General features: G+C 39.0%; 1 protein-coding gene across 1 annotated transcript in view; it reads right to left on the bottom strand.

Annotated features, from left to right (window-relative positions):
- The window catches only part of OXCT1 (3-oxoacid CoA-transferase 1), a 146,190-nt gene extending 135,177 nt beyond the window's left edge, over positions 1-11,013 (bottom strand). The window contains exons 1-2 of the mRNA XM_007447636.1: positions 10,897-11,013; positions 6,632-6,740 (exon numbers count right to left, since the gene is read on the bottom strand). Coding sequence (XP_007447698.1) covers positions 6,632-6,740; positions 10,897-10,974 — 187 coding nt within the window. The 5' untranslated portion in view covers positions 10,975-11,013. The remainder of the gene's footprint in view (positions 1-6,631; positions 6,741-10,896) is intronic.
- Positions 11,014-23,312: the final 12,299 nt, after the last annotated feature.

Genomic DNA, 23,312 nt, shown 5'->3' with positions numbered 1-23,312 from the left:
TTGAGGAGATGGACTTTGAGAGCAAGATTTATTATTTTTTCCCCTTTTCCTCTTTTTGTGAGACTATACGTGTATGCTTCTGTGTGAGACTTTGTCTGTATAGCTTTGCTTTCAACATTTGTCCTAGGGTTCTATACGTCTGTTTTTCTTTGTTTTTTTTTTTTTTTTTACTAAAAAAAACCTATTTTTCTTAATACATTTTTATTTTAATAACTTTATTATATTTTACATTACTTTATTTTCCTTTATGGACTTGCTTTCTTTCTTTCTTTCTACTTTTTCCCCTTTTATTCTGAGCCATGTGGATGAAAGGCTCTTAGTGCTGCAGCCAGGAGTCAGTGCTGTGCCTCTGAGGTGGGAGAGCCAACTTCAGGACACTGGTCCACAAGACACTTCCCAGCTTCACATAATATCAAATGGCGAAAATCTCCCATTGATCTCCATCTCAACACCAACACCCAGCTTCACTCAACAACTAATGGACAACCTATGCCAACCATATAGCAAAACAGGAACACAACCCCACCCACTAGCAGAGAGGCTGCCTAAAATCATAATAAGTCCACAGACACCCCAAAACACACCACCAGACGTGGACCTGCCCACTAGAGAGACAAGATCTAGCCTCATACACCACAACACAGCCACTAGTCCCCTCCACCAGGAAGCCTACACAACCCACTGAACCAACCTTAGCCACTGGAGACAGACATCAAAAACAACGGGAGCTACGAACTTGCAGCCTGCAAAAAGGTGAACCCAATCACAGTAAGATAAGCAAAATGAGAAGACAGAAAAACACACAGCAGATGAAGGAGCAAGATAAAAACCCACCAGGCCTAACAAATGAAGAGGAAATAGGCAGTCTACCTGGAAAAGAATTCAGAATAATGATAGTAAAGATGATCAAAAATCTTGGAAAGAGAATAGAGAAAATGCAAGAAACATTTAACAAGGACATAGAAGAATTAAAGATGAAACAAGCAATGATGAACAACAAAATAAATGAACTTAGAAATACTCTGGAAGGGTTCAATAGCAGAATAACTGAGGCAGAAGAACAGATAAGTGACCTGGAAGATAAAATAGTGGAAATAAGTACTGCAGAGCAGAATAACGAAAAAAGAATGAAAAAATCTGAGGATAGTCTCAGAGACCGCTGGGACAACATTAAACGCACCAACATTCAAATTATAGGGGTTCCAGAAGAAGAAGAGAAAAAGAAAGGGACTGAGAAAATATTTGAAGAGATTATAGTTGAAAACTTCCCTAATATGGGAAAGGAAATAGTTAATCAAGTCCAGGAAGCACAGAGATGCCCATACAGCATAAATCCAAGGAGAAACACGCCAAGACACATATTAATCAAACTTTCAAAAATTAAATAAAAGAAAACATATTAAAATCAGCAAGGGGAAAACAACAAATAACACACAAGGGAATCCCCATAAGGTTAACAGCTGATCTTTCAGCAGAAACTCTGCAAGCCAGAAGGGACTGGCAGGACATATTTAAAGTGATGAAGGAGAAAAACCTACAACCAAGATTACTCTACCCAGCAAGGATTCATTCAGATTTGATGGAAAAATTAAAACCTTTACAGACAAGCAAAAGCTGAGAGAGTTCAGCACCACCAAACCAGCTTTACAACAAATGCTAAAGGACCTTCTCTAGGCAAGAAACACAAGAGAAGGAAAAGACCTATTATAATAACAAACCCAAAACAATTAAGAAAATGGTAATAGGAACATACATATCGATAATTACCTTAAATGTAAATGGATTCAATGCTCCCACCAAAAGACACAGACTGGCTGAATGGATACAAAAACAAGACCCATATATACGCTGTCTATAAGAGACCCAATTCAGACCTACAGACACATACAGACTGAAAGTGAGGGGATGGAAAAAGATATTCCACGCAAATGGAAACCAAAAGAAAGCTGGAGTAGCAAATCTCATATCAGACAAAATAGACTTTAAAATAAAGACTATTAGAAGAGACAAAGAAGGACACTACATAATGATCAAGGGATCAATCCACGAAGGAGATATAACAATTGTAAATATTTATGCACCCAACATAGGAGCACCTCAATACATAAAGAAAATACTAACAGCTATAAAAGGGGAAATCGACAGTAACACAATCATAGTAGGGGACTTTAACACCCCACTTTCACCACTGGACAGATCATCCAAAATTAAAATCAATAATGAAACACAAGCTTTAAATGATACATTAAACAAGATGGACTTCATTGATATTTATAGGACATTCCATCCAAAAACAACAGAATACACATTTTTCTCAAGTGCTCATGAAACATTCTCCAGGATAGATCATATCTTGGGTCACAAATCAAGCCTTGGTAAATTTAAGAAAATTGAAACTGTATCAAGTATCTTTTCTGACCACAACGCTATGAGACTAGATAGCAATTACAGGAAAAGATGTGTAAAAACTACAAACACATGGAGGCTAAACAGTACACTACTTAATAACGAAGTGATCACTGAAGAAATCAAAGAGGAAATAAAAAAATACCTAGAAACAAATGACAATGGACACACAACGACCCAAAACCTATGGGATGCAGCAAAAGCAGTTCTAAGAGGGAAGTTTAGAGCAATACAATCCTACCTTAAGAAACAGCAAACATCTTGAATAAACAACCTAACCTTGCACCTAAAGCAATCAGAGAAAGAAGAACAAAAAAAGCCCGAAGTTAGCAGAAGGAAAGAAATCATAAAAATCAGATCAGAAATAAGTGAAAAAGAAATGACGGAAGTGATAGCAAAGATCAGTACAACTAAAAGCTGGTTCTTTAAGAAGATAAACAAAATAAATAAACCATTAGCCAGACTCATCAAGAAAAACAGGGAGAAGACTCAAATCAAGAGAATTAGAAATGAAAAAGGAACAGTAACAATTGACACTGCAAAAATACAAAGGATCATAAGAGATTACTACAAGCAACTCTATGCCAATAAAATGGACAACCTGGAAGAAGTGGACAAATTCTTAGAAATGCACAACCTGCCAAGACTGGATCAGGAAGAAATAGAAAATATGAACAGACCAATCACAAGCACTGAAATTGAAACTGTGATTAAAAATCTTCCAACAGACAAAAGCTCAGGACCAGCTGGCTTCACAGGAGAATTCTGTCAAACATTTAGAGAAGAACTAACACCTATCCTTCTCAAACTCTTCCAAAATATAGCAGAGGGAGGAACACTCCCAAATTCATTCTAGGAGGCCACCATCACCCTGATACCAAAACCAGACAAAGATGTCACAAAGAAAGAAAACTACAGGCCAATATCACTGATGATCATAGATGCAAAAATCCTCAACAAAATACTAGCAAACAGAATCCAACAGCACATTAAAAGGATCATACGCCATGATCAAGTGGGGTTTATTCCAGGAATGCAAGGATTCTTCAATATACGCAAATCAATCAATGTTATACACCATAATAACAAATTAAAGGAGAAAAACCATACGGTCATCTCAATAGATGCAGAGAAAGCTTTCGACAAAATTCAACACCCATTTATGATAAAAACCCCGCAGAAAGTACGCATAGAGGGAACTTTCCACATAATAAAGGCCATATATGACAAACCCACAGCCAACATCGTCCTCAATGGTGAAACACTGAAAGCATTTCCACTAAGATCAGGAACAAGACAAGGTTGCCCACTCTCACCACTCTTATTCAACATAGTTTTGGAAGTTTTAGCCACAGCAATCAGAGAAGAAAAGGAAATAAAAGGAATACAAATCGGAAAAGAAGTAAAGCTGTCACTGTTTGCAGATGACATGATACTATACATAGAGAATCCTAAAGATGCTACCAGAAAACTACTAGAGCTAATCAGTGAATTTGGTAAAGTAGCAGGATACAAAATTAATGCACAGAAATCTCTGGCATTCCTATACACTAATGATGAAAAATCTGAAAGTGAAATCAAGAAAACACTCCCATTTACCATTGCAACAAAAAAGAATAAAATATCTAGGAATAGGGGCTTCCCTGGTGGTGCAGTGGTTGGGAGTCCACCTGCCGATGCAGGGGACACAGGTTCGTGCCCCGGTCTAGGAGGATGCCGTGTGCCGCGGAGCAGCTGGGCCTGTAAGCCACGGCCGTTGGGCCTGTGCATTTGGAGCCTGTGCTCTGCAATGGGAGGGGCCGCAATGGTGAGAGGCCCGTGTACCAAAAAAAAAAAACAAACAAAAAAAATCTAGGAATAAACCCACCTACAGAGAACAAAAGACCTGTATGCAGAAAATTATAAGACACTGATGAAAGAAATTAAAGATGATACAAATAGATGGAGAGATATACCATGTTCTTGGATTGGAAGAATCAACATTCTGAAAATGACTCTACTACCCAAAGCAATCTACAGATTCAATGCAATCCCTATCAAACTACCACAGGCATTTTTCACAGAACTAGAACAAAAAATTTCACAATGTGTATGAAAACACAAAAGACCCCTGTAGCCAAAGCAATCTTGAGAACGAAAAACGGAGCTGGAGGAATCAGGCTCCATGACTTCAGACTATACTACAAAGCTACAGTAATCAAGACAGTATGGTACTGGCACAAAAACAGAAAGCTAGATTAATGGAACACGATAGAAAGCCCAGAGATAAACCCACGCACATATGCTCACCTTATCTTTGATAAAGGTGGCAGGAATGTACAGTGGAGAAAGGACTGCCTCTTCAATAAGTGGTACTGGGATAACTGGACAGCTACATGTAAAAGCATGAGATTAGATCACTCCCTAACACCATACACAAAAATAAGGTCAAAATGGATTAAAGACCTAAATGTAAGGCCAGAAACTATCAAACTCTTAGAGGAAAACATACATAGGCAGGACACTCTATGACATAAATCACAGGAAGATCCTTTTTGACCCACCTCCTAGAGAAATGCAAATAAAAACAAAAATAAACAAATGGGACCTAATGAAACTTCAAAGCTTTTGCACAGCAAAGGGAACCATAAACAAGACCAAAAGACAACCCTCAGAATGGGAGAAAATATTTGCAAATGAAGCAACTGACAAAGGATTAATCTCCAAAATTTACAAGCAGCTCATGCAGCTCAATAACAAAAAAATAAACAACCCAATCCAAAAATGGGCAGAAGACCTAAATAGACATTTCTCCAAAGAAGATATACAGACTGCCAACAAACACATGAAAGAATGCTCAACATCATTAATCATTAGAGAAATGCAAATCAAAACTACAATGAGATATCATCTCACACCAGTCAGAATGGCCATCATCAAAAAATCTAGAAACAATAAATGCTGGAGAGGGTGTGGAGAAAAGGGAACACTCTTGCACTGCTGGTGGGAATGTGAATTGGTACAGCCACTATGGAGAACAGTATGGAGGTTCCCTTAAAAACTACAAATAGAACTACTATATGACCCAGCAATCCCAGTACTGGGCATATACCCTGAGAAAACCATAATTCAAAAAGAGTCATGTACCAAAATGTTCATTGCAGCTCTATTTACAATAGCCAGGAGATGGAAACAACCTAAGTGTCCATTGTCGGATGAATGGATAAAGAAGATGTGGCACATATATACAATGGAATATTACTCAGCCATAAAAGAAACAAAATTGAGTTATTTGTAGTCAGGTGGATGGACCTAGAGTCTGTCACACAGAGTGAAGTAAGTCTGAAGACAAATACCGTATGCTAACACATATATATGGAATCTAAGAAAAAAAGTTATGACGAACCTAGGGGTAAGACAGGAATAAAGACAGAGACCTACTAGAGAATGGACTTGAGGATATGGGGAGGGGGGGAAGGGTAAGCTGTGATAAAGCGAGAGAGAGGCATGACATATATACACTACCAAATGTAAGGTAGATAGCTAGTGGGAAGCAGCCGCATAGCACAGGGAGATCAGCTCGGTACTTTGTGACCGCCTGGAGGGGTGGGATAGGGAGGGTGGGAGGGAGGGAGACACAAGATGGAAGAGATATGGGGACATATGTATAACTGATTCACTTTGTTATAAAGCAGAAACTAACACACCATTGTAAAGCAATTATGAGTGCGAGACAGTGGTGCTAAAAGATATTCTATACAAAGAGAACCAAAGAACTTGGGAGACTCCCTAACAGATAGAGTCATATGTGCTCTCAAACTCATAAAATGAGGAGAAACAAAAAGAGTGACTAGCTGTGGGCTGATGAGATCAATGAATTCCCAAGAATCTATGGATTTTTCAAAACTACTAATAAGATACCACCATTTAAGGTGTCAGCTTTTCAAAATAATAGAAAAAGAAACACAGAAGGAAAGAAAAGGTAAAACATAAATTGCTAAACCTTGTTAAGCTTTCAGGAAGGGGACACTAATAAAAAATAGATAATATGTAATTCATAAATAAAAATAAGATAATGAATAAATAAGTAATAAAATAATTGGCATTTCCAATATTTGGCATTTATTAACAATCAGCAAGAAAATAATTGGCATTTCTAATCTACATACTTTGCCATTGTAATTTCCCTGCTTTGCTAAAAACATAAGGCTGTTACCATAAAAAGAAAAACAATACTATTACTCACCACCAACCAGTACTGTTGCACCATCAGGGACGTCTTTTACCGCTTCCACTGGATCCATATAAAATTTGGTATGGCGACGTGTGCTGGTTGAAAAGTAGCCAACACATCCCTAAAACATTAAAAAACATTTTTAAGTGAATAAACATTTGGAAACATGCATTTGCTTTCCATGTAGAGCGATGTATTCAATTTTTATCTATACAATTTCACTAGCTCATCTTTGAAAGAGTTGGGCTGTAAGTAGTTCATCTTAGGAATAGGATGGACATACTCTATCCACAGATTATCACCAGAATCCCCTTATGATCAATACCTTTTATTATATAAGGAAAACTGTGTCATTTGCGGCCCCTCGGAAGAGTGAAAGAAAGTAGATAACCTGTATACTGGGACTCAAATTCACAATATCGGTGTCATCAAGCATCAATTTCTGATAGCAACACAACCAACAAATATTTACTGTGCCAAAAGTTATGTGCCAAGTTCTGCACTATTTATTTCAATCTATCGATAGTAAGGATTAAGACACAACTGTTGCTCTCAATACTACAGATACTACATATTTGGACTCTGATCCAATTCTGGGTGTCAAAGAATGCCTCCTGAAAGGAAAAGTAAAGAACAGCACACCAAAAAACTCATTCCCCTAAGGCGCCTGAAGTTTATGGATGCTGGAGAAAAGTAGCAAACTGTTACCTGCAAGAGAGGCATGGTTAGTCTTACCCCAGTGTACTATTTGTTGCAAATCAGGCTATCTAGCGAGCATTCACCATCAGTTTTAAACTGTTTCCCTCTTTACACTTCGTCCACAATAGGGACAGGAAAAAAATGATAAAGTCGATTGTGTTGTAATCAATCACTCATACTCAACATCCTCTCTCCTTTATTCTCATTATATAGTCAACCTGAAAAGAGAGGGATGAGGCTTCCCTGGTGGCGCAGTGGTTGAGAGGCTGCCTGCCGATGCCCCGGTCCGGGAAGATCCCACATGCCGCGGAGCGGCTGGGCCCGTGAGCCATGGCCGCTGAGCCTGCGCGTCTGGAGCCTGTGCTCCGCAACGGGAGAGGCCACAACAGTGAGAGGCCGGCGTACCGCAAAAAAAATTAATAAAATAAATAAATAAATAAAAAGAGACGGAGTAGAGAGAATGACACCTGACTCCTGAGATGCTGTCCCTTACCCAGCCCAACGAGGTTGTAAACACACATCCATGAGGTTGTAAACTCACATCCATGAGGTTGTAAACTCACATCAATGGCCTATCAGTCTCCCAGACAGAGAACCCGAGGGGGTCCTTTTAGTAGCAAAAATGAGCTCTGTCATTCTTTTCTTCCTCCAAAAACTCCTTTCATAAAAAGTGTCAATTAATACAAAAGAAAATTTAAGAGAACTATACTGAAAGTCAAATAAGACCTGCAAAGGTATAGTTGCCCAAATGACCTTTGTCCTTTTAAATTTCAACCTTGGTCAAGGTCAGATGAGGAGCTTGGAATACCCTGGCATACTGCCCAAACACGGGGAAATAAGTAGAGGCGGGGATAGAAAGGAAAGGGCTTGAGTTACAAACAGCTTTCTCCTCTTCCCTACCCTCAAGTAGCAAGGAGTTATGTGATTCTGTCTTAACACACACATACACACAAAAACACATTTTTAATCTTAGAAATTAAAAGTTTGATAGTCTGAATAAGTAGGCTGAGAAATTGAATATTTCCTGCCATATTAGTAAACAAAGAATGTCACCATCACCAGCGATTGCAAGCCCTCCAATGTGAGCTGATGAGCCCTGAAAAAACTCAGGGCTGAAAAGAATACCTACCATCTAGCAGCCATCAGACTGCAGCCACTCCCTGCAGGGAGCCCTGAGGAAACTCAGGATGTAAATATACAGGCCCCAGATAGGTGCATATCAAAGGAGTGATTTCAGTGAGCCTAGACTCTTCCATCTTCCCACACAGAGAAAAAAAGTGCTAAATTCCTTAACTTGAGATATCTGGTTTTCTTTATTTAACAACAATCTTTTGACGTTCCCAATTACCTGCTCTTTGTAGCCAAACTTCTAAATATCCTGGTCCCTCCCCTGGACTCCTCCAAGCAGTTTCAGAGTTATCTGAAACGCTGTCTCCTGGGCTGCAGTCCTCATTTTGCCCCAAATAAAACTTAACTCACAACTCTCACGTTGTGCATATATATATATATTTAAGTCAACAGTCTATTTTAGTCGAAGTCAATGGCAATGGCTCTGAAAGTGCAGTCCTCAGATCTGAAGCATTATCAACTGGGAACTTATTAATGCAGAGTATGGGGCTCCAGCCAGGACTTACTGAATCAGAAATTCTGGGGATGAACACAGCAATCTATTTAATAAAGCCTCCAGGTAATTCTGATGCAAACTCAAGTTTGAAAGACACGTTTATCATAAAGAAAAAAGAAAAAAAACTATCTCATTTTACCTGTTGAGTATGTTTAGCAGAAAAATTCTCAAGGTTACCACATAAGTTTCCCACAGCGTTCTCTCATCCACCTATGAAATGTGTTGAGTGTCTATTCTATGCAGGGTAGTGTGTAATGTTGAGAGAGACAGAGAATAAGGCACACAATATGGTCTCTGCAAATTTCATCTGGTTATGAAGACAATGTACACACATTCAAAAAGTTAAACAAGTACACAAGTGTCACAGTTAACGCAAACAGGAGGTAAGGATTTATGGGCTAAATAAGCAGTAAGAGCCCTAAGTGCCAAGCACCAAAGGAACACAGGGAAGCTGGAGTTGGACCTATGATAATCAAACCTGAAAGGAGAGATGAGATACAAAAAAAACCCGTAATTTGTAGCTCGGCCATCTAAGAAGAGGTTTGCTGGATTTCAGGAATAGTATAGTTAGAAAATGAGTAAGTTACACTTAGGCAAATAAGTAACTGTCAAAAGAAGGAATGATATTGACCTTGGCCCAAGGATATCGCTGTGTCCTGATTTGCATTAGTTTCAGCGCCCACAGCAATCTGACTGAAGGTCGAGGTCCCTTTTAATAATGCTTTACATATCCAAAGCTATCTGCAATTATCAAAATGCTTCCTAAGAAGCATTTATGAGTAAACCGGTCCAGTTCTAAATCATCCTAGCACTTACCTACGGGGCTTGGTGGCCCCTCTGCGTTCACCGCTCTCAGAGAGTGGACGTGGGGAAGAAGGAAGAGCAATGGGACGGGGCAGGAGTTCCCTGTGAGTACTCAAGTGTGCAAGGCACGCTTTCAAGCTCGGAACTATTATTCAAAACGCTGCTAAGTAAAAACATCACTTTTCCTTGTCTCTTCCAAGGAAAAGGCTCCCGTGGTGATGGACGTAGCCGTGGTAAGCCACCCTCCAAGACTCAGAGCTCTGGTTCTGTCCGAGGACTCGTAATAGGAACCGCAACGGGACGTGGGCTTACAGGCGGGGACAGAGCATGGGGCAAAAAAAGACCACACATCAGCCAACAATCGCGGCGCGAATGCCTCAGGATACTACACTCGTGTTTGCAGTGAAGGCGGAACAAGGTTTGCAAAAGGCTTTGATATCGGAAATCCCGAGGAGCCTCGGAAGAAGGGACGCCGGTGCCCGAAGCCCGCGCTCTAGCCACCGCCTATTCTCTACAGGCTCCTCCGCGTGGGGAGGTAAAAAACGCCCAGGCAAGGGCTCCAGTCCGGGTTCCCCGTCCCACCACAGAGGTGCGGCGCAGCCCTATCCGGGAGGTGGGGCGCAGCGTTCCATCCCCGTGGCGGTGAACTCAAGCCGACCCCTGGCTAGCCCAGCGCTGGGTTCCGGGCCTCTAGAGGCGCCCCTGCCCCGAGATTCCCAAATCGGAGCGCAAACCTACCAGCTACAGCCGTCGCCCCTTGCCCCCTTTAAACAAGCGAACCCTCGTCCCGTTTCGGCCGCCAGAGCCCCTTCCCAGAAGGCTGCCAGCGAAGCGGAGACGCGTGCCCGGAAGGACGCGAGCGAGCCCCAAAGGGCGCGGCGGCGCTGCCAGGCGTCCTCCTGCCCCTCAGCCTCTCCGCGCGCTTCTTTGCCTCGTTTCGCCCCATCGGGAAAGCAGGTGCAGAACCAAGCCAAGGAGGCCATGCGGCAGAGCGGCCAGGCAAGGAAGGCGTCGTCGCGTCTCGGGGCCCTGGATGCCGGCTCCCGGACTGGAGCGGGTGGGTACGGGCAGCGGAGAAAACGCTGGCACCACTCGGGGTTTCGTCCGCACTCGTTCGACGCGCGGCCTTGCTCTTCACCCGCACTTTTACCTTGGACCAGGCGCCCCCGGGGCGGCGGGCGGAGGCGCAGAACCGCAGGCGGTAGGAGAGGCGTGTGAGAGCCGCCATGGTTGGGCTAGGGGGTAGGCGCAGGCCGGGCCGAAGCGAGCGTGTTCTGAACGGGACGTGGGCTTACAGGCGCGGCCCAAGCCTCCGCGTCACCGAACGGGAGGAAAAGGAAGGCGCGCAGGGGGCGGGCTGGAGGCTCGAACGCGCTTCGGTGACGTCCTGGGACCTCCGGGGCCGGGCTCCAGCTGACGGAGAAGAGATGCTGGGAGGGGCCGGCGGCCGGGGCGGATCGCGGGTAAAGTCCCGGCTCGGGCGCGCTCGGATGCTTCCTCGCGTCGAGCGTATTCCAGACCGTCGTGTTGCGCGCCCTGGCCGCCTCAGCTCCTCGGCTTTGAGCTCTCGCGGATATCTGTCTATATATACCAAGGTCAGGGATAAGCCTTGGCTTAGCGTTCGGGCGGCGCAGGAGGGCCTCTCTCGGAGCTTGCTGCTTTTTCATGTCAGTGTCTGGCGCCTGTGTGGGCTGCAAAGGGGTACCTGCCTGGAGGCCCACCACCTCTCTTCTCCCCTCGTAGACAGCGTTCCCACGTCTTCCATTTCTCAGTCCCCTCTCCCCACACCTGTCCCTGGCTTGTGAAGAGTTAAGTTTGCTCTGAGAACCTGCCACGAGCCATATTCCTTGGAGTGTGATCAGACAGGCCTGGTCAAGATTGTCCCTGGTCAGGAAGGCAAGATTAGGACTGGGCCTCTGGGACCTGATTTTAGCACACCTTCTTTTCCATCCCTATCATCCAAGTCCGCATTTTTCAGGATCTTTCTGGGACTGGAGTCCCAGAAACCCCAGATATTACTCAGCAGATGCAGACATACAGCTGTGTATCCCTTTGACTGACCTGAGACAAGTTTCATAACTTTCCTAAGCCTGTGTCCTTATCTGCAAATTAAAATTGCTTATAATACTCAGAACTGTCCTGAAGATTACATGAGGTAATTCATGCAAAGCTTCTGGCCTCATTTATAAACACTCAATAAATCTTAGGCATTACTCTAAGTTTCTTCAAGTTGGCAGTGGTGCATTGATATGACACATACATTCAATCAAAGTCTGATTTCTTCAGAACCATCTATGTACTTAGCAGCTGAGTGGAAGGACCAAGTGGAAAGTCAGTAAACATTTTATTTGATTAAGGGCTGACCATGTCCTGGGAATGTGGCTGTTAGTTTTTGAAGCAAAGCTAACACGAAAATTAAATGAGCCCTTAGCTTCTTTAGCAAGTATACTGGGACGGTGGACAGTCAGTCCAGTTTAAATTGTTTCTATAAAAGCACTGCCCTTTCATGGTATTCTTTTTAACTCTGAATTTCTTTTTTTCCTGTGAATACTATATATATATATTTTTTTTTTTTACATCTTTATTGGAGTATAATTGCTTTACATTGTTGTGTTAGTATAATTTTAATTAAAGTCATTGAGAGAACAAAATACCAAGTTAGACTGTCCAATGACATAAGGAGAAATTAACTTCATAATGCTCTCTATTTTCAACACATTTTAAGAACTTGGATAGAGGGGATTTTTAGGTATCAGAACTAAAGTCCCATTTCTAGTCCTAATACAACATATAACACCATCATAGGGTAGCTGGCAGAATGTGAAAAAGCTAAACTTCACAACTGGGTCTGCTTTTCCACTTTCGCCCTTCCAGAGGACACATGAAATGGAAAACAGCATTGGCAACTGTGTCAAACCGTGGTCATATGACTCACTCTTCTTGGCTGGTCTCACTCTGTTGCTCCTGGCTGAGGAAAAGACACACATTTTTAGTCTTATACTCTATGTGACTCTTAAATCTCGTGAAAAAAATCAGCCTCATTACTCAACGGTCAAAACACACTGTATTATTTTTTGGTGACTCTATGACTCCATTTTGTACTTTTTAAATAAAATATGAGAATCTTCAGCTTGAACAAATTATAGAAAAGTTTTTCTGTCGGATTTTCCTTCTGGTTCCACAACCATTTCAATTTTAATCTCTGTAAAATCTACTTTTTAAAAACATCTGGAACTCTACTCGATACTCTGTAATGACCTGTTTGGGAAAAGAATCTATAAAAGAGTGGATATATGTATAATATATGTACAACTGATTCACTTTGCTGTACACCTGAAACTAACACAACATTGTGAATTAACTATACTCCAATAAAAACTTTTTAAAAATAAAAGTAAAAAAACCCCAAAATATCCAAATTTCTCTAAACTAGTAAGAATAGCTCCCCTTTGTTTTAGGGGCAGTTTGTGACAGATATATATCATATTCTGGAAACTTTTCCTCATGTAATATTGTAGAGCTTAACTTCCACATTCTTAAAAATTGGGAGAGGAATTTCCCTGGTGGTCCAGTGGTTAAGAATCCATCTTGCAATGCAGAGGACACGGGTTTGATCCCTGATTTGGGGAACTAAGATCCCACATACTGCAGGGCAACTAAGCCCACCTGCCGCAACTACTGAGCCAGCGCCTCACAACCAGAGAGACTGCGTGCTGCAAACTACAGAGCCCACACGCTCTGGAACCCGCACACTGCAACTAAGACCTGCTGTTGCAGAAAATTAATTAATTGATTGATTGATTTAAAAAAAAAACTTCAGAGAATTGAATTGAATTCAAAGCCCTTAAACAAAAGGTCTGATTTTAGACAGGCAATAGGAAAGTTTATTTTGTATTATGTTATTATATATATAATATATATTACATATATTATTTTTATATTTTTTTAAAATTTCAAGATCGATTTTATTGCAGCCAAAACAGTGGCGTTAACTGTACATAATAAACTCTTATGTACATACATATTTTAAGTTATGGGGTTAAAGTTTATTTTGGCAGACAGTGTTAAACAAAATTAAAGTTGCATACATTAGTAACATAAGTCAACATCCTTAATTTGGTATAAGCGTGAACATATTTTCTTGCTTTCCTGTGTTCTGCTAAATCACCATAACTTAAACTGCTTTATAAAACTGATATGCTAAAATTTAGAGTTTTTGCTTATGCTGTAATTGATATATTATGTGATACATATATACATATATATATGTGTGTGTGTATATATATATATATATATATATGTGTGTGTATATATATATATATATATATATATATATATATATTCCCCTCCCTTTCTATCAAATGAATGCAGACAATGTGTCAGAGTTGGTTGGACTGTAAGTTGTCATTCTTTGTTTGAGAGATTTTTATTTAAATTCTCCTAAAATATGCGTTAGCATCCTTTCTAATTACTGAAAGATAGGACATTCTGCCATCACAGTTGGAGTATTCAGACTGAGAATCAGGGGCTTTAAAACTTGTCTTCAAAACCAGTTGTTTGACTGGTTTAGCTAGTAATTGTAGTTTTTAAGTAGGTCATTTGAATCTTAAGAAGAATATATGGGGCTTCCCTGGTGGTGCAGTGGTTGAGAGTCCGCCTGCTAAATCTAAATTTTTATTATTCATATTATACATGTTTACTTACATATGCATACAATTTATAGATATGTCTGCTTAATTGTTTTACATTAAAAGATTTTATATGTATTTATTCATATTTAATATATATATATATATATATATATATATATATATGCTTCATTTTATACAATGATCCTTTAATATATGGAAAACAAATCCATTCACACAATTTTCCTCTAGTAGATTTGAAAGACATAGATTTGAAATTTTACATAAATTTATAAATACAAGTATTGTTTTATGCAAATCATTATTCCCTAGTTTACCTTTTTTGTAAGCTTCTTATTTTCATAGATTCTTTGAAATAGTGTTTTCTAATTAACTAATGTGTACTAATATTTGTTCAATGGATAAAAAATGAATTGACTTTTACTTAAAGTGTAGTTTTTTCTTAGGAAAAATGGTAAACAACTAAATGCATGCGATGGTTGGAGAAGGCTCAACTCCTGGAATGAAAATGAAAATTATGTTAAAGTGCAAAGGAAACTCAAAAGAGCAAAACACACCAGAGGTATCTTGCATGCATTCAAGTCTGATCATGTCACTTCTGCTTAAAAATTTCAGTGGTTTTCCCCATTGCCTTTAAGATCCAAAGTCCACGCTTCTTAACTTGGCATAGAAGGGTATCATCTCTTTTGGTTTTCCTTTCACCTGTATATCACCTTTATACAGTATTCCAAACCGTATTTGCCTCTTGATTTTCACAGGATGAGTCCACACAACTCAGAATCAAATATTGATAGCAGAGTAGTAAAGAACGTGGACTCTGTAGCTAGACTGCCTGTGTTCAAATCTCAGCTCTGCTGTTCCCTAGCCATGTGGCCTCCTCTGGTCAATAGTTAAGGAGAGCTGCAGGACTGCAAAATGAAAGGTCGTGTCTGGACCAGTATCTGTTTGTACTACTCTGGTGTTAAAAGTTTATACCTTGTAAACGTATATATTTCTCAGATACTTTTTATATTTTCATAAACTGGGAAACATCAGACAGGATTCAAACCCTGTACTCTATGGTGTTAAAGACTATTTATGCCTCCCTCTTTATGGGTTATCTTTGAATCTGACCCCACCTCCCCAATTTTACTCATTCTGCCCTAGTGCAGGACTTCAATTTCAGTTTCTCTCACTTGGATTATTGCAGCTGCTTCCCAAATGAAGTACTATTCTCCCCTAAAGGTAACCGCTTTTTAAATTATCATTTCAAATACAGATGTGATCTTCTCATATGCTTTCCTAAAACGCTTTGAGAAATCCTCATAGGCTACAAGTTAAAGTTCAACATCCAATTATAGCCAAGATCTTTCTAAACCATCATACCTTAAGAGCTTTGCAGAAGTGAAACCATGTAACTCAGATTGGGACTTGAACCCACCGGCTTTTAATTGTGATCACACACCTGGTCTTAGGACTTAATGAAGCTCAGGTTCTTGATGTCTTGTCGCAGAAAGAATTCAGTGAGAGACAAAGCGATAGGTAAGAAGTGGATTTATTTAGAGAGAAACACACTCCACAGATGGAGTGTAGGCCATCTCAGAAGGTGGGAGGCCCCAAAGTATGGGGTGGGTTAGTTTTTATGGGCTGGGTAATTTCATAGGCTAATGAGTGGGAAGATTATTCTAACTATTTTGGGGAAGGGATGAGGATTTCCAGGAATTGGGCCACCACCCACTTTTTAACCTCTCAAGGTTGGTCTCTGAACCTGTCTTGGCACTGGTGGGTGTGTCATTTAGCTGCTAATGTATTACAATGAGGCTCAAGGTCCACTGGAAGTCCAATCTTCTGCCATCAGGACCTAGTTGGTTCTAACCAGTTTTTGTCATGTCCTATGACTATGTCATTCTTTGAAAGGTTGTGCCCCGCCCCCTTCCCTCCTGTTTCAGAAGTACTTCAGGGGTTCCACAAACATTGAATCTTGAAATTAAATTTTAAATTATATTTTAACTTTTCTCTCAATTCTAACATAGTAGCATATACACTCAATTGTGGTATAACTCTGATTTTAACATATTAAAGATTACAAGATCATGCAGTTAGGAGGCAGAACTCAGAATAATATATGGCAAAATGGTTTTTTTAATTAGCGGAAAAAGGTGAACTAGTCCCTGAACTGGGTTAGGAAAATTTGCTGTAAATTTAGAAAAAATATAGATTGCTATATCTCACCATATGTATAAAATAAAACACAGGTTGATTGAATTACTAAATACATTTTAAAAGACTATTATTCTGAGACAGGAAGGAAGGGGGCAGGACACAACCATTAAAAGAATGACACAGCCATTGAGGATATGACATAAACTGGTTAGAACCAACTAGGCCCAAGATGGTGGAAGATTCAACTTCCCATAGACTTTGAGGCTCATTTATACGCTTATTGTAATATATTAGCATGCTAGATGACACGCCCACAGACACCATGACAGTTCAGAGGCCAACCTAGAGGTTAAAAAGTGGGCAGTGGCCCAATTCATGGAAATCCCCTACCCATCCCCAAAATAGTTGGAATAACTCCCCCACTCCTTGGCATTTGAAATTACCCAGCCCATAAAAACTAACCACCCCCTCACCTCAGGGCCCCTCTCACTTTCTGAGATGGACCACATTCTGTCTGTTGAATGTATATCTCTCTAAATAAACTCCCTTTCACTTTACTATGGCTCACTCTTGAATTCTTTCCTGCATGAAGCCAAGGATGCTCACTTGGCAGCCCATCCCAAACTCGAGCCCAAGGGGGCCCGAGACCTGGGACATGACTATTCTCTCACATCCCCTTCTGGAACACTGCCACCACTAAAAAGTAAAAACTTTAAGTATGTGTTTCGGATAATTGTAAAAGGCACAATTCAATGTGTACTATATAGTGATCACAGTCATGTGTTAAATATTTTTGCATAAGGCTCAAAACTGAAAGGGACCACACAAAAAATGAGGAAAAAAAAATGTGATGAGGGCAGGACTTTAGGTATTTTCTCTCATTGTTTAAATATTTTAAAACTTTTAATTAACTCTTAAAAGTACTATATATATATATATATTTATTTATATAGTTTTAGTGTGAGAGTTTAAAATACATTGAATTTAAAATACATTTCAGTATCTCAAAGAGATATTTTTACACCCGTGTTCATTGCAGCATTATTCACAATAGCCAAGATGTGGAAGCAACCTAATGTCCATCCACATATAAGTAGATAAAGAAAATGTGGTATAGAAATGTCAGTAATCAGAAAAACAAATAGCAAGCTAATGTGTAAATTTGTGGGAGGAATAAAAAGAACATTTCCCATTACATGTGAGGGGGGAAAGAAAAAAAAGACCTCTAATTCCACATATTTTGTAGAAGATCCTAAAAACAAGTTAAAGTGACGACATCATTTCAAAGAACAATAAGCTTTATGCCAACTCACCATCACAAAACATAAACCTGCTATATAGAAAGAAAATATTATGTGATTGAAATCTAAAAGTGACTTGTGTCTATCAGGCCGACAGAATACACCAGCAAATTATTTCTTTTATGGTTATACCCTGTAAGAGTTAATGCAGAAATGTCTCAGGAATTATGTAAATTTATATATATATGCATATATATATACATATATATATAATCAACAAGAAATTATTTAATTGTCCTAGTTACTTTAAAATATAGAAAATATATAAAGAGTTTATTACTTTTGCATAAAATGCCAATCAATTTTTTAGGATGCATTTTGAATTCTTAAAAACTATAGGTTTTCAGTTTTTGGCAGTGACCATGGTTATTTACATGTACAATAATTTTTATTTAAAAGACTTCGTGATTAAATTGCATCATTTATTTGATATGCCACATTCTTAAAATTGCACTTAGCTCTAAGAAGAAAATACAGTAGCTTTTTAAATATTAGAATGAGGAAGATCATTATAAGTATATCACAAACCCAAAAGCCATAAAACAAAAAGTAATAAATACATTTAAAAAAAATTCACACCAGTAAAAAAAGCCATAAACAAGGTCATGAAACAAATGACATATAAAGAGCCTCTGCAAATCACTAAAACTGACCAATAGAAAAAGAAATACAAAAGGTTGAAAACAAGTATACAAGGCTCTCTACCTCACTGATAAATTTTAAATTGCAATTAATTCTATAATGGCATATTTTTCACCAAAATATAGGCAAAGACTGTCACATGCTAATTTGGCAAGGATGTAGGAAAGTCTCCCTAGTATATGTCACTAATGTATACTTCCTCTATGAAAGTAAATTTGGCAATACTTATGAAAATTTAAAATACACTGACAATTTCATCCCTAGAAATTTATCCCAGAGATATATTCACACATGTGGGAAATGATACATGCATTAAGATATTTATCATAGTATTGTTTTTAATGGCAAAATAATTAGAATCAACTTAAATACCCAAAAATGTGGTACTAGTTAGAGAAATTACAGAACATTCATAAAATGGGGTATTGTACAGCCATTAACAAAAAGGGGAAATGGGGTAAAGTCATACCTTACAAAAGAAGGAAATTCTGCCATATGTGACAAAACAAATGAACCTTAAGGATACAAATACTGTATGATTCTCACTTACAGGTGGTATCTAAAAGAGTCAAACTCATAGAAGCAGAGAATAGAATAGTGGCTGCCAGGGGCTCAGGGGAAGCGGGAAATGGAGAGTTGCTATTTAACAGGCATAAAATTTCAGTTATACACGATGAACAAGTGAATAAGTTCTAGAAATCTGCTGTACAACACTGTGCCTATAGTTAATGATTCTGTATTGTACAGTTAAAAATGTGTTAGGAGGTAGATCTCAAGTTGTGTTCCTACCACAATATATATATACATAAATATTATGTTTATATATATCCAATTTGATTACCAAATTTTTCCTTCTCCAGTCTCAACCTGGAAACCCAGGGGAGTGTTTCAGGGGACGAGATACTATGTTCCATACACATCACACACTAATTTTTCCTTTGACTGCCCAGAATGGAGTAACAGTAATAATCTTCCAGCGTGTACTTCTCTATAGATGAACGAGTGTGGCAGCCTTCAACGAAATAAAGCCACTTAGTTGGGAAACAAGAGAATGAACAAGATAAATATCTCCCCATAATAATGTAAATCACTATTGGACATCAGCAAGTTCCTAGTAGTCTTGAGTTGTGACTTGAAACATTTCTATCTCCATGTCTACATTTGTGGGTTTTCTACCTACCTCAGGCTTGTCCTGCAGCTCTATTTGTTGCTTTCTAATGAAACACCCCTGAATAGTAAAAGAATAGAACTGACTAATCTACTGCCTAGTCCTGGAATATCATAAGTCTAAAAGCACAGAAGTGCTATTCCCTGGAATGTAGTAGGAAAAGTACTGGGAGAAAATCAGGGTCACAGAATGTATAGCTTGCTTTCAGTGATCACATGTGGAGGAAAGGCGGCGTAGATTTTAACAGGCAAGCTTCATGTCCCATTTTGGATGAGAACCTTGGAAGAAAAATTCGTTTGCTATCAGTATCTTGTGATAATTATTATTTTCACTATCTTTATTCTCTGCATATTCTAGAGTAGTGGTCTACAAACTTTGTGTGATCTGTATATATAAATTTTGCAGTTGTACCCTATATATACATACAGTTGGCCCTCTGAATCTGCAGATTCTGCATCCATAGATTCAACCAACCTCAACAGATGAAAAATATTCGGAAAAAAATATTCCAGAAGGTTCCAAAAAACCAAAACTTGAATTCGCCACATACCAGCAACTATTTACATTGCATTTACATTGATTAGGTATTGTAAATAATCTAGAGATGATCTGAAGTACATGGGAAGATGAGCGTAGGTTATATGCAAATACTACGCAATTTTACATAAGGGATTTGAGCATCCACGGATTTTTTTAATCTGCGGTGAGTCCTGGAACCAATTTCCTGCAGATAACGAGGGGCATAAACATACATGTGTATGTGTATGTGTTTATTTCTTTGTAAATTGTGAAAAGCAATTTTTATAACAGCAACAAAACACTATAGTTAAATGTGTCAATAAGGGGATCGGTCTGTAAAAGTACATTAGTCTACAGACTAATTCATCTACGGACTAATCATTAAGTTCTTCCTTCCATGTGGCACTGTGCTAAGGGCTAGGGATTCAGTTGTGAATAAGGCAGACAGACATGGTCCCAGGCCTCATGGAATTTACCACTTATCAGAAGATTAAGACCAAACAATGCATTTTTGTTCTGGGTCTTGTCAGTGAGAAGTGCAGAGTGCTAACAGACTGTATAACAGACTGACATAAGAGGGAGAGGGGTGTCAGTGAACACTTTTTGTAAGAATTGTCTTTAAATCAGGACCTTAAGGATCAGCAGAAGTTAGCTAGTTGAAGGGCGATGATGCAAAGCCCTACTGGGTATAAGAAATAATCCAGCATGAGTAAAGGTGGACAAGAGACAGGTCATGTAGGGCCTTGAAAAGTGTGCCAAGAATCACGGTCCATTTTGTAAGGGCAGAAAGAAGCCACTGACGATTTGAATCAGAGGGGTAAAATGATCAGGTTTTCTTCTTTAATATTTATTTATTTATTTATTTATTTATTTATTTATTTTTATTTATTTGGTTGCACCAGGTCTTAGTTGCGGCAGGCGGGCTCCTTTAGTTGCGGCTCGCCCACTCCTCAGTCAAGACGTGGGCTCCTTAGTTGTGGCATGCGAACTCTAGTTGCGGCATGCATGTGGGATCTAGTTCCCTGACCAGGGATCGAACCCCAGCTCCCTGCATAGGGAGCGTGGAGTCTTAACCACTGCACCACCAGGAAAGTCCCAAATGATCAGTTTTGAACTTTGTAAAATATCACTGCAGCTGGGGTGTGAAGACTTTATAAAGTTGTTATCAATTTGGGGGATTTTCTTCATTAACATGATTAAAGTGGTGATCTATATTTATTGACCCAGAAAATAGTCCACTATTCAATATTGAGTGAAAAAAGGGTTATAGAAGAACATGTATGGTATGAGTCCATTTATGTAGAATTACTAAAATGTATATGTGTAGGTATACATAGAGATATTCATAAAGGTATGTTTGAATATACGTTTAAATGTGTACATGTATATGTGTATATATGTGTGTATATTAAATATACACAAACCAAAATGTTAACAGTGGCTATCTCTTGGTGGCAGGAAACTGAATGAAATTTGCTTTCCTCTTTGTACATTTCTGAATTATCTTTTTCTAAGCACAACTCAATTTACAAGGGCAATAAGTCTATTTTCTAAGAATGTTTACCTAAATACCTCAAAAAAGGGTAGGGGCTGTGTTTTTTCTGTGTCTTTCTAAACCCATCCAACTTCTAATACAGTACTTAGGCTTCCCTGAGAGTGATGTGAGCCAACTTCTAAGGTAAGTCAGGAGAATTTACTTGACAAGAAGCACTTTTGGAGCTGTTATGACAAGGTGATAGTCTAATAGCTCAGGTCATTTGTATGAATGAATATTGGTTCAATGACAATAAAAATCAACTACCTCAGAAATCAGCTAATGACTTTGTACATGGAGTGTTCTTAAAAACCCCTGTGACACCTAATCGAAACACAGCAAAATATAAAATAATAATTTTATCCATGTGTTCTGATAACTCTTTTCGTATATGTCAAAAACTATGGAAGCATTTGTAGTCAAAAATGAACATGTCCTATGAAAATAGTGTAATTCAAGCTGTGGGAAATTGCTTTCCAAAGATATCCTATGAAATGAATGTCAGTTTTGCACATGATGACTTATGCCTGGTGAGAACTGCAAAGAACTCTTAGCACATAACAACTCCAACTCCATCCAAACCCCTTCACTAAGAAACCTTACCAATTCTAGCATGGCTTCTAGCAGCCTAAGGCCAGGTCCCAGGGATGACCCAGCCGCCTTTTGAGTTCCTGTCCTTAAAAAATCAGGAGTGTCAGAAGAATTTATTGATACTAGCCAATGTCTGGCTCCTGACCTCCCTTACTCAGAGCATTCACTTACAATTATGAATCCTTCCTCTGTCCCTTTGAGATGTATACATACCTCCTACTACTCAGAAGTGTCCTCTCCAGGACCTGAAAACTATTCCTTGGAAATATAATTATCAGGAAGAATTGGGCCTTTGTCTCCCAGTCTCAATGGGAGGATAGATTTCTAATTTCCTTAATTGCCAGCTAGCAGACACAGGTAGCCTAATCACTTTGATACCACCCCTTGTAATTTTTCACTTCCTTTCCTACCTGAGCCCCGCTCACTCCTTCCTACTCCTTCATTCTTCCATTAAAATGCCCAGTCATCTCTGCACTAATCAGATGGAGCTCAGCTCTTGCCCCTACAGTCAGTAGTTACTGAATGAAATCTGTTTTCAGCACTTTAATGTCCAGCTTTCTTTATCTTTGACACTGACAATATAGGAACAGAATTTTCTACGTAGTTCCAACGTCATCACATCCTTAGCAAACTAAATATAATTTCTGTAAATATGATTTAAAGACAGATTGTACATAAGAAGATGTAAGAAATGTAAGAATTTGTACGTAAGAAAATGTAAGAATTAAACTTCCTAAATAAACAACATGGAATTAACATGGGATTCAGCAATTCATATGCATGTGAATTTAATATGTGTCAAAGTTTGTCCTTTTAATTAGTAGAAAAAGATGAACTAGTTCCTAAATTGGTGTTAGTATGTTTGAAGTAAATGAAGTATGTAGAAGTAAATGTAGAGGAATTATTTTATAATATTAGGATGGGAAAGGCCTTTCCAAACAAGTCATAAAATCCAGAAGCTATAAAGTGAAAGACTGATAGAGTCAACAAAACCACATAAACTTTTAAGTTGTAATTTCA

The sequence above is a fragment of the Lipotes vexillifer genome, unplaced genomic scaffold (genome assembly GCF_000442215.2).
Source record: "Lipotes vexillifer unplaced genomic scaffold, Lipotes_vexillifer_v1.1 scaffold386, whole genome shotgun sequence".
Taxonomy (NCBI): Eukaryota; Metazoa; Chordata; class Mammalia; order Artiodactyla; family Lipotidae; genus Lipotes; species Lipotes vexillifer.
This window is presented reverse-complemented; position numbering and strand designations above follow the sequence as displayed.